The sequence below is a fragment of the Brienomyrus brachyistius genome, unplaced genomic scaffold (genome assembly GCF_023856365.1).
Source record: "Brienomyrus brachyistius isolate T26 unplaced genomic scaffold, BBRACH_0.4 scaffold133, whole genome shotgun sequence".
NCBI lineage: Eukaryota > Metazoa > Chordata > Actinopteri > Osteoglossiformes > Mormyridae > Brienomyrus > Brienomyrus brachyistius.
In genome coordinates, this window is record NW_026042408.1 from 325,308 (window position 1) to 341,174 (window position 15,867).

General features: G+C 45.5%; 4 protein-coding genes across 4 annotated transcripts; 2 read left to right on the forward strand and 2 right to left on the reverse strand.

Moving 5' to 3' along the window:
* On the forward strand, positions 1 to 1,785 carry LOC125727936 (lectin-like). The gene is made up of 6 exons (XM_049004944.1): positions 1 to 23; positions 257 to 353; positions 587 to 696; positions 830 to 970; positions 1,096 to 1,207; positions 1,563 to 1,785. Exons 2-6 carry the CDS (start codon positions 284 to 286, stop codon positions 1,655 to 1,657), a joined length of 528 nt encoding a protein of 175 aa, XP_048860901.1. The 5' UTR covers positions 1 to 23; positions 257 to 283; the 3' UTR covers positions 1,658 to 1,785.
* A 2,223-nt stretch (positions 1,786 to 4,008) lies between these two features.
* Positions 4,009 to 5,857, reverse strand: LOC125727916 (zona pellucida sperm-binding protein 4-like). The gene is made up of 8 exons (XM_049004908.1): positions 5,599 to 5,857; positions 5,326 to 5,513; positions 5,150 to 5,247; positions 4,920 to 5,077; positions 4,643 to 4,835; positions 4,418 to 4,565; positions 4,268 to 4,343; positions 4,009 to 4,199 (listed from the first exon to the last, which is right to left on the reverse strand). The coding sequence occupies exons 1-8, from the start codon at positions 5,825 to 5,827 to the stop codon at positions 4,087 to 4,089; spliced, it is 1,203 nt and encodes a 400-aa protein (XP_048860865.1). The 5' UTR covers positions 5,828 to 5,857; the 3' UTR covers positions 4,009 to 4,086.
* Positions 5,858 to 8,958: 3,101 nt separating this feature from the next.
* LOC125727920 (zona pellucida sperm-binding protein 4-like) lies at positions 8,959 to 10,804 on the forward strand. The gene is made up of 8 exons (XM_049004923.1): positions 8,959 to 9,214; positions 9,298 to 9,485; positions 9,566 to 9,663; positions 9,736 to 9,893; positions 9,978 to 10,170; positions 10,248 to 10,395; positions 10,470 to 10,545; positions 10,614 to 10,804. The coding sequence occupies exons 1-8, from the start codon at positions 8,986 to 8,988 to the stop codon at positions 10,724 to 10,726; spliced, it is 1,203 nt and encodes a 400-aa protein (XP_048860880.1). The 5' UTR covers positions 8,959 to 8,985; the 3' UTR covers positions 10,727 to 10,804.
* Positions 10,805 to 13,046: 2,242 nt separating this feature from the next.
* On the reverse strand, positions 13,047 to 15,392 carry LOC125727933 (lectin-like). Its single transcript, XM_049004941.1, has 6 exons — positions 15,243 to 15,392; positions 14,477 to 14,573; positions 14,134 to 14,243; positions 13,860 to 14,000; positions 13,625 to 13,736; positions 13,047 to 13,269 (listed from the first exon to the last, which is right to left on the reverse strand). Exons 2-6 carry the CDS (start codon positions 14,544 to 14,546, stop codon positions 13,175 to 13,177), a joined length of 528 nt encoding a protein of 175 aa, XP_048860898.1. The 5' UTR covers positions 14,547 to 14,573; positions 15,243 to 15,392; the 3' UTR covers positions 13,047 to 13,174.
* Positions 15,393 to 15,867: the final 475 nt, after the last annotated feature.

A 15,867-nucleotide genomic window follows, 5' to 3' on the forward strand; every position in this document is an offset into this window, starting at 1 on the left:
ACACCTGTGGTTCTCAAACGACGGTACGTGACAACTCCACATACCACTAGAGGGAGCTGTCTCCCTTTATGCCGTCAGGCAGTCTTCTGAGGTGGTATAATAAACTTGAACCACTTGTGCACAAATACGATGCTGTTTTTCCAGTGGCAATAGTGCTGTAATTCTTTAATTGTATAATACCAAGCATGTGGTGTCTAATCACCATGGTATTGGGGGATCATCATATAAAGGAACTAACCTCTAATTTGCTCTGCAGAGAGTTGCTGTGGGACTGAACCAAGACATGAGGACTCCAAGCTTGCTGGGGGTTGCACTCCTCTGCCTGGCTGCCATGCCTGCTGCAATGGCTGATGGTCAGTGTTCTGAAAGCCATCCTGATCACTTGCAGGCCATTGTGCGGAGGGTCAGACATAAGCCTGGGGCATTCAGGACCAAATCCAAATGATTTTGTTTAGCTTGGTTTGATTCCGTATGTTACCTCAGTCCTAGTTAAAGGCTGTTTCCCAGACATGTTTGTATGATTAGATAATGTCAGAGAACAGTGTTATAGCACAGCCCCATGGGATTGTTTTCTCTGCTCCCCTAGACAATGTAGATCTCCACTTCCCAAAGCAGTGTGGTAAACGCTACTGGCACAAAGTGGGCCGCTACTGTGCAAAGTATTTCAACACACCAAGCTCCTTTGCCGATGCCGAGGTAAAGCCCAAACCGTCCTCCAGGTGCCTCATTTTGTAGCACATCTGTAAGCATTTCATTCTAACAGTATCAGAGCCAACATCTGTATTACTTCTATACTGCATTCAGATTAATTGTTCCTTTTGTGTACCAGTCTGCTTGCAGGCAGGCAGCTTCAGGGGGTCACCTGGTCTCCGTGCACGATGAACAAACAAATGCGGATGTCTTGGCCATCGTGTTGGAATACAACCCCTCCTCACCAAGGATCTGGTTGGGCGGTCAAAGGTTTGGTCAGGTGATGGAGCGCAGGGAGACGTGGGAACAGGGCAGGGATGTCCATGTGCCTTGTAATGTTACTGTGAGCCTGGGATGGTAATATCAGACTAGTGACCTGTGATATCGCTCTCTCTCCCCTAACAGTCAAGTACATTCATCTGGACAGATGGTTCTGCTTGGGATTTTGAGAAATGGGTTCCAGATCAACCAGATGATGCTGGAAATCATGAGAACTGTGTGGAGATGAACTGGAAAGGTAAGAGAATGGAGAGTGGTGTAGATGGGAGAAGAGTGATGTAGGGGAAAGTAGCCAGAGGGAATCATGGAAAATGGTTACTTGCAGAACATTTTATACTGTAATTGACCAAATCTACTTGAACTCCTTTGTCCAAAGTGAATTTTCCCAGCAGAAACATTAACTAAAGAACAAACTCTGCCGGACAAGGCATCTCCTCACCTGACTGTAATCCTGTCTAAAATTTTCTGAATTTTACTTGCTCTTTTTCTTTTAGTGGAACTTCAGTAGTGTTTTGAGAAATATGCCGATTTTTATATAACAAGTTTATGGTATTATGAAGAGGGTTTGCTTCAGCCTGTGTGACTTCTTGCAGACTTGGGAGAATGGAATGATGACTGGTGCATCAAACGGAAACCTTTCATCTGCGCCTTCAAATGGCACAAGTGGCAGCAGGAGCCGGAAGACTGAAATGCTGGAATCGCTCTACGGCACGGCTTGTAAAAATCAGACGGCACATGATAAGCGGGGAAGATTTGTGCAAAATTTTGAAATGCTTCGCTAAACTCGTGCAAAATAAACAACGAACTAAATACCAACCATATGATTGCATTCTTATTAAATAGTTTAAATGCATTTACAGTATTTGGAAGACGCCCTTAGCCAGAGCGACTTGCATAAGTGCTTTGAGACTCTGCGATGAATTTCCGATGCTAGTTCAATAAGGACCCAAGCTATGAATACCATCTGTCTGAACTCCGTTGAGTAGTGCAGATTTTTATTTTATTTTTTAAAACACACACACACACACACCAGAAAAGAGCCGAGTAAGAATACAGAAGTTCTACGTCAGGTATTTCTGAAAAAGGAATGTTTTGAGTCGTCGCTTGAAGACATTCAAGGATTCAGCTGTTCGGACATCTAGGGAGTTCATTCCACCACTTAGGTGCCAGGACAGAGAAGAGCCGAGATGTGTCTTCCTTGTGCCTTGAGGGGAGGTGGGACCAGTTCCCATTTAGAATGGGAATGACAAACAGAATATTGGTTTCAAATAGTATCATTTTTATATTCACGAATGAAACATCAGCATAAAATACCCAAATCCATAGTTGGGAAGGCATTTATGAGCTACACATGGATCAAGGAATTTACATTCTTGTATTTTCTTATATTTAATATATTTGAAACGCAACAAACTGGAAGAACTGAGGAGGCGTACTAAGTAGGTCTGCTCTCTTCGGTATGTATTTTCCTACATATTTGAAAGTCCAAACAATCAAAATTTGTAAAAAAATAAAATTAAAAATCCCTCCCGCCCGACCCACCCCCTCCAAAAAAAGTACGAGAACCAATTTTTTTTAAGTGGCCTTACATACGGACAACACGTTTGATCTGCCGTCAGGTATTAAAATAATGCCGTTTCCCGTCTTACGGACAACTACAGCTACTTGGTCATTGACAGGGAAGCAAAGCTTGCTGTTGTCGTGGATCCAGCCGCCACACAAACCATACAGGTATGTGAGCTTAAATTATTATAATTATACAATTATTATACAAGTATATGAACATACATTTCTGCATACAGATTATTAGTCTAAAATAAAGCACTTTAGACGCAATCCTGTGTGCGCACAAACACTGGTGAGGAGGAATTATAATATATAATACATGTGCTTAATATTGTGCTTTTAAAATAATTTGCAGGTTTCCTATCTGATCGATTGGGATAAGACATTTTATGTCTCGGGGACGTTCTACTAAATCCTACGAATGATAAAATGTACCCAGATTTGACAATTTAATGTAATGTTTGTACAATATGTTAGATCTTGTTTTAAAATCCAGGTGTAACTAATTGAACTACGGCGCTGTCACAGTTAAATTGATTCCCGGTGGTTTTGCAATTCCCTCGATGCAGAATTCAGCGACGCAAGATACTAGTTGCTTGATTTTTTTCCCCGGACCTCTCCTCTACCTTCAGCTATTACTGGTAGCCGAGTTTGCATTTGGCTTTTTCGGTCTTTTGAACTTGGATAATGCCAAAAATGCTAGTTTATTCCCTGCTTGCACCATATATACACACACGTTACGATGGCTTCGCCCCTTTTTGTATTTGTGTGCGTTGCAGAGCGGTGAGGTGATATGAGATGCCTGCTTAAATGGGGAGCACCCTTGAACTGCCTTAACCTACATACTCCTGGGGAATTACCGTTGATTATTCGACTGTTTGATCGGTATTTACTGTATATATGGGTTATGTGAATAAATTCATTTGAAGGCTACGGTTTGGTTTCCCTTTGCACATTTGGACTGTTTGAGCCAAGCAGTCGTAACAATATACATTCACACACAGTAAAGTCTCCTTATAGCAGGCATCAAGGGACCAGTATATCCATTTTCCACAACTGCTTACCCCGAACTTCCCAGTGTCAGCTGGGGCTGACCCCAATAGGTGTTAGTGTCCACCTAGTCAGATGCCATGTGCAGTTCACCCTGGTAGAACAGTCAGTTTCTGCCAGTAGAGGCTGTCAAGGAGGAGGTTCCTGGTGACAGCCAAAGGGCTTTGACTGGTTGCATCCTACAGCAAGGACAAGTAAAGGGTCCACTGTTGCCACATCAATTTCAGTGCCAGCAGAGACAGCCTGGCCACATGGGTCATGTCTGGAGACAGAGTCTTCTGGGGTGGGGAGATGTGTTATTGTGGCTCCTGCTATACGAGTTGCCACCATCTCATTTGGAGGAACAAGTCACAAGAAGTCCACCTAAACCAGTCACCCCCCCCAAAATCCTCCAAGCACAGAGAGAACAGGACAAGCAGAATGTAAAGTCAGCACCTTTTATTAAGGCACAAGCCCACAGCAGCTGTGAGAACACATTCACCCACTAGGAGCAGCTTTCCATCACCACCGGCCAGCCATGTGTCCGACTCTGGGGGCCACCAGATGCATTTCCCCACTGGACACCACAGCCGTGTCAGGGGAGGAGCTCTTGTGTGCAGCAGCAACATCCCTACCTGAAATGCAGGGAGGCAGGAGTCAGATGCGTACAGCCATTCTGAAGGGAAGCCAGGCTGGAGCTCACCTTTCCTGAAGCACCTCTGCTCACAGCTGTCAGTGGCCGATGGGCGGCACACAGCTACACTGCAGTGGATGAACCCCTGCAGAGACAGCAGGGCTTGCATTATTCCACATTCACAGGCCAGCCAACAGCCACTGCTTGCAGTGCCAATACCTTCCCCTGATAACGTCGCTGGGAGGCTGGGTCCACAAATGCGAACATCTTCACAATGAAGCGCTTGTAGTGGGTTGGGAAGGGAAGCCCAGAGGAAGCATCCACAGGAACCAAGGTGGTCTGGTACTTGTCACCTTGGTAGGGGCACCTGTACCAAGAGGCCTCAAGTAAGGAAGGCTTCTTCCTTGGTGGTAGTGCCCCCTCAGGGGCCAGCTTCTCACTCACCTGTCAACCAGGAGGTTCCACTGAGGCAGGCTCAGAGGGTCAAGGCCAGGTGTTGCCCAGCAGTTCTCCAGAACCAGGACAAGGTTGGGGTCTGTCCTATTCAGGATGCGAACCTCAACGTATACAGGCTGCCGCAAGACCTTGGTCACAGGGTAGTCGCTGTCCTGGTAGTAGGAGGTATATGCAGCAGCTCCTGCAGATACCAGCATGGGGGGGGAAGGAAACCCAGTCACCATGTACCTACAGGGACAGCAGCAGGGGTCAAGCTGCACCGTACCTTCATCACACCCTTTAGTGTAACACTGGCCATTTGCCAGCCTCAGCTCCACCCGCAGAGGCCCTGGAGCAGCTACTGGCAGAGGTGGTGGAACTGTATTCACAGCGGCCACCAGGGAAGCAACCTCAGCACCCCAATACCTACACTGGAAGAGCAGCCTGCCAGGCAACAGCAGGCCATCAGATACAGACACCAGCAAGGAGGGCTACAGGGCCAAAGACTCCACTCACTCGTAGAGGGAGTCCCTTGTGATGGATCCCAGGGGGCCCACACCAACTTCATATGAAGACGTCATCCTGTTCTCATACACTACATAGTCACCATCCACCTAGAAAGGGAACCACAGGTAAGCTACAAACCTCAGCAAGAGCCTCACACACAGCCTGCTCCCAAGGACACAACCCACCTTGACCACAGTGCCACAGGCAGTCACAGGGAAGGTGTAGATGGCAAAGGCATTCGTAGTGGCAACAGGGAGGCAAGGGGCAGCATTTCCACCCAGCAGGGAGACACTGGCCACATCCAGCTGGGGCACAGTGGAATCCTTGGCCACCACAACCACAAACTGACCATCCCTTGTGCACTGCACAGTCACTGCAAGAGGAATCCACACACGCCCATTTAATAGATCACACACACACTTGCCAGAAGAACCATGCTAGGAAAGCATCAGCCTCACCTGCATTCCCATAGTAACACTGCTGGCCATCAAAGCAGCAGTTTATGGCTTCACAAGCAGCCTGGCCAAAAGCAGGATCGCCACATGGAACCCTCTCATACACTTGGCATTTGGCTGAAGCGGAAACGAAATTCTTGACAGCCGTTTTCTGCGCGAAAGAGACGGCAAGAACAGCGAGTAAAATGCTTGCGTGAGCCCAAAGCTGCTGAATACAGCGCGATTTCGCCATGATGGATGTGAGTGATGCACAGGAGGCTGAATTAGTTCTTTAAATACCTCCTTGTCTCGATTTGCGTTTCTGTTCAGTAATCGGGTTAATAGGGAAACCGCACGAGGTTGCTTGGAATCGACTTGGATCCGACTAGAGTCATTTGCACCCAATATTTACTCATTCCACTTTATCTACTTAATATCTACGCAGCCCACTAAATCCCTAATATTATATTTATTATGTTCTGCGTGCAAAATCTAATTATTATAAGTTAAATTCTATGTGAAGCGCACATTATATATTTACAGCATATCATCCTGAACGCAGAAGGGTATTATACTGGTCTCACTAGATAAATAATTCGGCTATAGAGCAGACTAACGTGAACATGGATTGGCGAACACATCTCATAAAATTCTTCTTCAATCTTGAAATATCTTTCAACGACATTTATATTTCCGTGTATAACTTCTTTTAACAATCAGAGAATCCTGATATCAAGTACACACACAGCGTTACACAACGAGTAAACAGATTCAAGCTTTAACAGCTACGAAAATAAGGGATTTCAGTTTTAACGGGATAAAACTAACGGGATACAATTTTACACCCAAGGGGTGTAAAATAGTTACGGAAGTTTGTGGCAACTATTTTCACCCCTTGGGTTGCGAGTTTGCTTAGCAGGCGAAGTTATAATTATTAAAAAAGAAATATTATGGGTCCGTTTTGTCATACAGGTTTCTAATATACAAGATATTCAGATTTCGGTACTGTTGTGTATTATGCTTTCAAGTGGTCTGTACTGGACATGCGATTATTTAGACTCTTCGGACTTCAAGGTATTTTAATAAAACGTTTCAGTTCACGGGGTGGCATGGTGGTGCAGTGGTTAGCACTGTTGCCTCACGGGTACTCCGGCTTCACCCCGCAGTCCAAAAACATGCTGAGGCTAATTCGACTTGCTAAATTGCCCGTAGGTGTGCATGTGTGAGTGAATGGTGTGTGAGTGTGCCCTGCGATGGGCTGGCCCACAGTCCTGGGTTGTTCCCTGCCTCGTGCCTGTTGATTCCCGGATAGGACCCTCTCGTGACTCAGTAGGTTGGAAGATGGATGGATGGATGGATGGATGGATGGATGGGTTTCAGTTCACTTTTGAAGATGATGAGTAAAATACTGCCACACAATGGCATTCCCCGCTGCCTACCCGGCTCATCCTTCCCCGCTGTCTGCCTGCCTGCACGCTCACCGCGATCGTAACACAAACAAGAGCAGTGCACATGTAAATTTAAAGCTCAGAATACAGATAGGATTTAAAACAAATTCTCATAAAATAGATAAATAAAACTGCATCTAAATTGTAAACAGCAAGACTTATGAATACCACCAGAACTGACCTGCATTCATAATTAAATTAACGAATCTAGGCAGCTAATTAAACCCTCACGTTACAGTATAGTGAAGTTGATTCGAAGCTTTAATATGACGTACATAGCCTGCTTACACGCAGTAGAAAACTAATAACTGGGTCTCCACATATACACTTACCACACAGACTTCAAGCAAGGACCAGCTTAATTTGCTAAAATAATAAAACACTATAATTCAGCAGGTGCACTAAAACATACATACGTACAAATACGCTGTATAAAAGATTATATCAGCACGAGCAGGACTCGTGGCTAATTTAAACGAGACATGGAGCAGACAGTGCGCAACGCTTTCATGCTGCTATTTTTAATGTACTACAAGTGTGTGAGCACCTCTCATGAGGAAGGTCATACAGTGTAATATGTTATAAATGCCTGCTTAACTCCTGCTGTTATCAATACCGCGGGTGTGTTTTGAATCATGTAGGAGAGCGCGCCGCTGCCAGAGCTTGTAGCCAATGACGTCAATAAGCACAGGGTACAGTAGCGTCGGCAAGCCTTCAGGCATTATTTTAATACCCGACGACAAATCAAACATGTGTTATCCGTATATGATAAACTTCAGTGATAATTGCTCTCACTCAAGCAGCCACTAAACACAAACCATTGATTTCCAGTGGGTGCGCGCTGGAGTAACCGGCCTGGAAGCGCTCGTGCGCTTTTCGGACCTGGCGCTTGTACATCATGTACCCCAGCTTGGTCCTGGTGTAAAGCGTGTACCTAAAATGACAGTATGGGCAAGGAAATAGACACATTCATAGCTGCAGAGGAAATCTACAAAATTACGCAGAAACATCAACCAATACACTTTTGTCTCTTGAACAAATATATATTTTAAAACGCTGTTTCATGCCGACTGACTCGAAATCTTAACCGACGAGTGATGTAATCAGTCATATAGTGCAGGTTATTTTAAAATGTCGGGTTTAGTAACTCCGTTGATTATCAACCTTGCGCAGCCATTATTTTGCTTGTGGGAGATCCGACTATCTGACAGTAGCAGCATCAGCAAGTAAATCTGTAAAGTTTTATACAAGCAGAGGTTTGTATATATTAGCTTAAAATCTTTCTTTATGTAACAGTTTTACTACCTTGTAAATAGTCTGTAAGTTTTGCAAACCACCCCAACGCTACTTATGTAGCTAATTTTAGGTTTATAGGGGAATAATACAGATTTCGGGTAAGATTTCGTGCGTGAGTGTCTGAAAGTGTGAGTGTCGCGCCAGATGCGTTATAATTGGCAAACCTCTATAAACCCTACATATTTATTGGAATTAATGAACCACAGAAACCGTATCCATATAATTAGAATGACCCGATTTCAGGCCATGCGTCACGCTATCCAGATAAATAAATGAAATATAATATATGTCAATACGTCCCGGTTTGGACACGCTGCCCATCTACGAAAGTTTAATATGCAGCAAACGTAGCTTAACCGACACACACATCAAACCACTAGACACACAAAGAGAGGTAACACTCTACTAACACCTAGACAGTAGAAATTCCTGTGATCGGCATCCAAAGCTGTAACTTCATCCATTTTATATTGAATGTACGATGAAAGGTATAGATAAGGTGGAATGAGTAAATATTGGGTGCAAATGACTCTAGTCGGATCCAAATCGATTCCAAGCAACCTCGTGCGGTTTCCCTATTAACCCGATTACTGAACTGAAACGCAAATCGAGACAAGGAGGTATTTAAAGAACTAATTCAGGCTCTTGCGTATCACTCACATCCATCATGGAGAAATCGCGCTGTATTCAGCAGCTTTGGGCTCACGCAAGCATTTTACTCGCTGTTCTTGCCGTCTCTTTCGCGCAGAAAACGGCTGTCAAGAATTTCGTTTCCGCTTCAGCCAAATGCCAAGTGTATGAGAGGATTCCATGTGGCGATCCTGCTTTCGGCCAGGCTGCTTGTGAAGCCATAAACTGCTGCTTTGATGGCCAGCAGTGTTACTATGGGAATGCAGGTGAGGCTGATGCTTTCCTAGCATGGTTCTTCTGGCAAGTATGTGTGATCTATTAAATGGGCGTGTGTGGATCCCTCTTGCAGTGACTGTGCAGTGCACAAGGGATGGTCAGTTTGTGGTTGTGGTGGCCAAGGATTCCACTGTGCCCCAGCTGGATGTGGCCAGTGTCTCCCTGCTGGGTGGAAATGCTGCCCCTTGCCTCCCTGTTGCCACTACAAATGCCTTTGCCATCTACACCTTCCCTGTGACTGCCTGTGGCACTGTGGTCAAGGTGGGTTGTGTCCTTGGGAGCAGGCTGTGTGTGTGAGGCTCTTGCTGAGGTTTGTAGCTTACCTGTGGTTCCCTTTCTAGGTGGATGGTGACTATGTAGTGTATGAGAACAGGATGACGTCTTCATATGAAGTTGGTGTGGGCCCCCTGGGATCCATCACAAGGGACTCCCTCTACGAGTGAGTGGAGTCTTTGGCCCTGTAGCCCTCCTTGCTGGTGTCTGTATCTGATGGCCTGCTGTTGCCTGGCAGGCTCCTCTTCCAGTGTAGGTATTGGGGTGCTGAGGTTGCTTCCCTGGTGGCCGCTGTGAATACAGTTCCACCACCTCTGCCAGTAGCTGCTCCAGGGCCTCTGCGGGTGGAGCTGAGGCTGGCAAATGGCCAGTGTTACACTAAAGGGTGTGATGAAGGTACGGTGCAGCTTGACCCCTGCTGCTGTCCCTGTAGGTACATGGTGACTGGGTTTCCTTCCCCCCCCATGCTGGTATCTGCAGGAGCTGCTGCATATACCTCCTACTACCAGGACAGCGACTACCCTGTGACCAAGGTGTTGCGGCAGCCTGTATATGTTGAGGTTCGCATCCTGAATAGGACAGACCCCAACCTTGTCCTGGTTCTGGAGAACTGCTGGGCAACACCTGGCCTTGACCCTCTGAGCCTGCCTCAGTGGAACCTCCTGGTTGACAGGTGAGTGAGAAGCTGTCCCCTGAGGGGGCACTACCACCAAGAAAGAAGCCTTCCTTACTTGAGGTCTCCTGGTACAGGTGCCCCTACCAAGGTGACAAGTACCAGACCACCTTGGTTCCTGTGGATGCTTCCTCTGGGCTTCCCTTCCCAACCCACTACAAGCGCTTCATTGTGAAGATGTTCGCATTTGTGGACCCAGCCTCCCAGCGACGTTATCAGGGGAAGGTATTGGCACTGCAAGCAGTGGCTGTTGGCTGACCTGTAAATGTGGAATAATGCAAGCCCTGCTGTCCCTGCAGGGGTTCATCCACTGCAGTGTAGCTGTGTGCCGCCCATCGGCCACTGACAGCTGTGAGCAGAGGTGCTTCAGGAAAGGTGAGCTCCAGCCTGGCTTCCCTTCAGAATGGCTGTACGCATCTGACTCCTGCCTCCCTGCATTTCAGGTAGGGATGTTGCTGCTGCACACAAGAGCTCCTCCCCTGACACGACTGTGGTGTCCAGTGGGGAAATGCATCTGGTGGCCCCCAGAGTCGGACACATGGCTGGCCGGTGGTGATGGAAAGCTGCTCCTAGTGGGTGAATGTGTTCTCACAGCTGCTGTGGGCTTGTGCCTTAATAAAAGGTGTTGACTTTACATTCTGCTTGTCCTGTTCTCTCTGTGCATGGAGTGCTTTAGGGGGGGGGGTGACTGGTTTAGGTGGACTTCTTGTGACTCGTTCCTCCAAATGAGATGGTGGCATCTCGTATAGCAGGAGCCACAAGAACACATCTCCCCACCCCAGAAGACTCTGTCTCCAGACATGACCCATGTGGCCAGGCTGTCTCTGCTGGCACAGAAATCGATGTGGCAACAGTGGACCCTTTACTTGTCCTTGCTGTAGGATGCAACCAGTCAAAGCCCTTTGGCTCTCACCAGGAACCTCCTCCTTGACAGCCTCTACTGGCAGAAACTGACTGTTCTACCAGGGTGAACTGCACATGGCATCTGACTAGGTGGACACTAACACCTATTGGGGTCAGCCCCAGCTGACACTGGGAAGTTCGGGGTAAGCAGTTGTGGAAAATGGATGGATATACTGGTCCCTTGATGCCTGCTATAAGGAGACTTTACTGTGTGTGAATGTATATTGTTACGACTGCTTGGCTCAAACAGTCCAAATGTGCAAAGGGAAACCAAACCGTAGCCTTCAAATGAATTTATTCACATAACCCATATATACAGTAAATACCGATCAGACAAACATAGTCGAATAATCAACGGTAATTCCCCCAGGAGTATGTAGGTTAAGGCAGTTCAAGGGTGCTCCCCATTTAAGCAGGCATCTCATATCACCTCACCGCTCTGCAACGCACACAAATACAAAAAGGGGTGAAGCCATCGTAACGTGTGTGTGTGTATATATGGTGCAAGCAGGGAATAAACTAGCATTTTTGGCATTATCCAAGTTCAAAAGACCGAAAAAGCCAAATGCAAACTCGGCTACCAGTAATAGCTGAAGGTAGAGGAGAGGTCCGGGGAAAAAAATCAAGCAACTAGTATCTTGCGTCGCTGAATTCTGCATCGAGGGAATTGCAAAACCACCGGGAATCAATTTAACTGTGACAGCGCCGTAGTTCAATTAGTTACACCTGGATTTTAAAACAAGATCTAACATATTGTACAAACATTACATTAAATTGTCAAATCTGGTTACATTTTATCATTCGTAGGATTTAGTAGAACGTCCCCGAGACACAAAATGTCTTATCCCAATCGATCAGATAGGAAACCTGCAAATTATTTTAAAAGCACAATATTAAGCACATGTATTATATATTATAATTCCTCCTCACCAGTGTTTGTGCGCACACAGGATTGCGTCTAAAGTGCTTTATTTTAGACTAATAATCTGTATGCAGAAATGTATGTTCATATACTTGTATAATAATTGTATAATTATAATAATTTAAGCTCACATACCTGTATGGTTTGTGTGGCGGCTGGATCCACGACAACAGCAAGCTTTGCTTCCCTGTCAATGACCAAGTAGCTGTAGTTGTCCGTAAGACGGGAAACGGCATTATTTTAATACCTGACGGCAGATCAAACGTGTTGTCCGTATGTAAGGCCACTTAAAAAAAAATTGGTTCTCGTACTTTTTTTGGAGGGGGTGGGTCGGGCGGGAGGGATTTTTAATTTTATTTTTTTACAAATTTTGATTGTTTGGACTTTCAAATATGTAGGAAAATACATACCGAAGAGAGCAGACCTACTTAGTACGCCTCCTCAGTTCTTCCAGTTTGTTGCGTTTCAAATATATTAAATATAAGAAAATACAAGAATGTAAATTCCTTGATCCATGTGTAGCTCATAAATGCCTTCCCAACTATGGATTTGGGTATTTTATGCTGATGTTTCATTCGTGAATATAAAAATGATACTATTTGAAACCAATATTCTGTTTGTCATTCCCATTCTAAATGGGAACTGGTCCCACCTCCCCTCAAGGCACAAGGAAGACACATCTCGGCTCTTCTCTGTCCTGGCACCTAAGTGGTGGAATGAACTCCCTAGATGTCCGAACAGCTGAATCCTTGAATGTCTTCAAGCGACGACTCAAAACATTCCTTTTTCAGAAATACCTGACGTAGAACTTCTGTATTCTTACTCGGCTCTTTTCTGGTGTGTGTGTGTGTGTGTTTTAAAAAATAAAATAAAAATCTGCACTACTCAACGGAGTTCAGACAGATGGTATTCATAGCTTGGGTCCTTATTGAACTAGCATCGGAAATTCATCGCAGAGTCTCAAAGCACTTATGCAAGTCGCTCTGGCTAAGGGCGTCTTCCAAATACTGTAAATGCATTTAAACTATTTAATAAGAATGCAATCATATGGTTGGTATTTAGTTCGTTGTTTATTTTGCACGAGTTTAGCGAAGCATTTCAAAATTTTGCACAAATCTTCCCCGCTTATCATGTGCCGTCTGATTTTTACAAGCCGTGCCGTAGAGCGATTCCAGCATTTCAGTCTTCCGGCTCCTGCTGCCACTTGTGCCATTTGAAGGCGCAGATGAAAGGTTTCCGTTTGATGCACCAGTCATCATTCCATTCTCCCAAGTCTGCAAGAAGTCACACAGGCTGAAGCAAACCCTCTTCATAATACCATAAACTTGTTATATAAAAATCGGCATATTTCTCAAAACACTACTGAAGTTCCACTAAAAGAAAAAGAGCAAGTAAAATTCAGAAAATTTTAGACAGGATTACAGTCAGGTGAGGAGATGCCTTGTCCGGCAGAGTTTGTTCTTTAGTTAATGTTTCTGCTGGGAAAATTCACTTTGGACAAAGGAGTTCAAGTAGATTTGGTCAATTACAGTATAAAATGTTCTGCAAGTAACCATTTTCCATGATTCCCTCTGGCTACTTTCCCCTACATCACTCTTCTCCCATCTACACCACTCTCCATTCTCTTACCTTTCCAGTTCATCTCCACACAGTTCTCATGATTTCCAGCATCATCTGGTTGATCTGGAACCCATTTCTCAAAATCCCAAGCAGAACCATCTGTCCAGATGAATGTACTTGACTGTTAGGGGAGAGAGCGATATCACAGGTCACTAGTCTGATATTACCATCCCAGGCTCACAGTAACATTACAAGGCACATGGACATCCCTGCCCTGTTCCCACGTCTCCCTGCGCTCCATCACCTGACCAAACCTTTGACCGCCCAACCAGATCCTTGGTGAGGAGGGGTTGTATTCCAACACGATGGCCAAGACATCCGCATTTGTTTGTTCATCGTGCACGGAGACCAGGTGACCCCCTGAAGCTGCCTGCCTGCAAGCAGACTGGTACACAAAAGGAACAATTAATCTGAATGCAGTATAGAAGTAATACAGATGTTGGCTCTGATACTGTTAGAATGAAATGCTTACAGATGTGCTACAAAATGAGGCACCTGGAGGACGGTTTGGGCTTTACCTCGGCATCGGCAAAGGAGCTTGGTGTGTTGAAATACTTTGCACAGTAGCGGCCCACTTTGTGCCAGTAGCGTTTACCACACTGCTTTGGGAAGTGGAGATCTACATTGTCTAGGGGAGCAGAGAAAACAATCCCATGGGGCTGTGCTATAACCCTGTTCTCTGACATTATCTAATCATACAAACATGTCTGGGAAACAGCCTTTAACTAGGACTGAGGTAACATACGGAATCAAACCAAGCTAAACAAAATCATTTGGATTTGGTCCTGAATGCCCCAGGCTTATGTCTGACCCTCCGCACAATGGCCTGCAAGTGATCAGGATGGCTTTCAGAACACTGACCATCAGCCATTGCAGCAGGCATGGCAGCCAGGCAGAGGAGTGCAACCCCCAGCAAGCTTGGAGTCCTCATGTCTTGGTTCAGTCCCACAGCAACTCTCTGCAGAGCAAATTAGAGGTTAGTTCCTTTATATGATGATCCCCCAATACCATGGTGATTAGACACCACATGCTTGGTATTATACAATTAAAGAATTACAGCACTATTGCCACTGGAAAAACAGCATCGTATTTGTGCACAAGTGGTTCAAGTTTATTATACCACCTCAGAAGACTGCCTGACGGCATAAAGGGAGACAGCTCCCTCTAGTGGTATGTGGAGTTGTCACGTACCGTCGTTTGAGAACCACAGGTGTACACGATCAGCGGGAGTTGACACCGAATAGACAGCACTTGATATGAAGCCACCTTGGCAAGTACCGATAAGGACAGAAGTTAAAATGTGTATCCCTGACAAGAAGCAAATTCATACATGTTCCACCCACAGACGTACCACAAGAGAACGATCACGTCAACGGACCCTGTAAGGCCGGAGCCCACGCCAAAACTGAGGAATAATGCAACTGGAAGCAAGAGAGCCAATGGTCCCCAATATGTAGGGCTCTGGCAAGCCCACCACCACCTCTGCCTACTCCGCAGGTACCACTACCCCCGCTAATTCTGAAACTCCTACAGTTCAACTGAGAAGGGTGGGAGGACTGCCCTATAACACTGAGTCAATACAGCAGCAACATCATACAAAACCATACGCAGAATTTCGACAACTCGCCTTTGAAGATCTGTGACTCTTCTTTCCTTCGTTTTCTGGTTCATTCTGTACTTTTTATATACTTTTGTTACCCCCCTGTTGTTCCGATTCCCGTGTGTGCCACGCCCCCTCGTTTGCCTCGTGTGGAATCCGCGTGTCTTCAGCTGTTTCTAGTTGTGTTGATTAGTTTGGTGTATTTAAGTCCGTATCTGTGTGTGTGTCTCCTTAGTCCGGTCATTGACGTCGTTCTGTGGTATGGAGTTAGAACCCTGCCAATACGTCACAAATACACAGAACACGTTTCACAAATGCCCCACGATCGGTAAACAAACCGGATGTAATTCAAAAATAACGAGCAATTCGCAAACGTGCACATCATGCTGTACAAATACAAAACATACGTCTCACACAAACACAATGCGCTTCGCAAATACAAGACACTGCTGTCAAACCAACACAATGCGTTTTGCTAATACAAATGCAGCTAGCAAAAACGAAAAGAGCGTCTTCCACAAGTATAAATACAGAATAAAACCACTAAGAAATATTTCGTCATTGTTGTTGGTGATTTTTTACATTTCCTACAAGTACACAGCAAGGTAAAACATTTGTGGATCCCGTGACTTTTGGCACCGTTATTCCACGC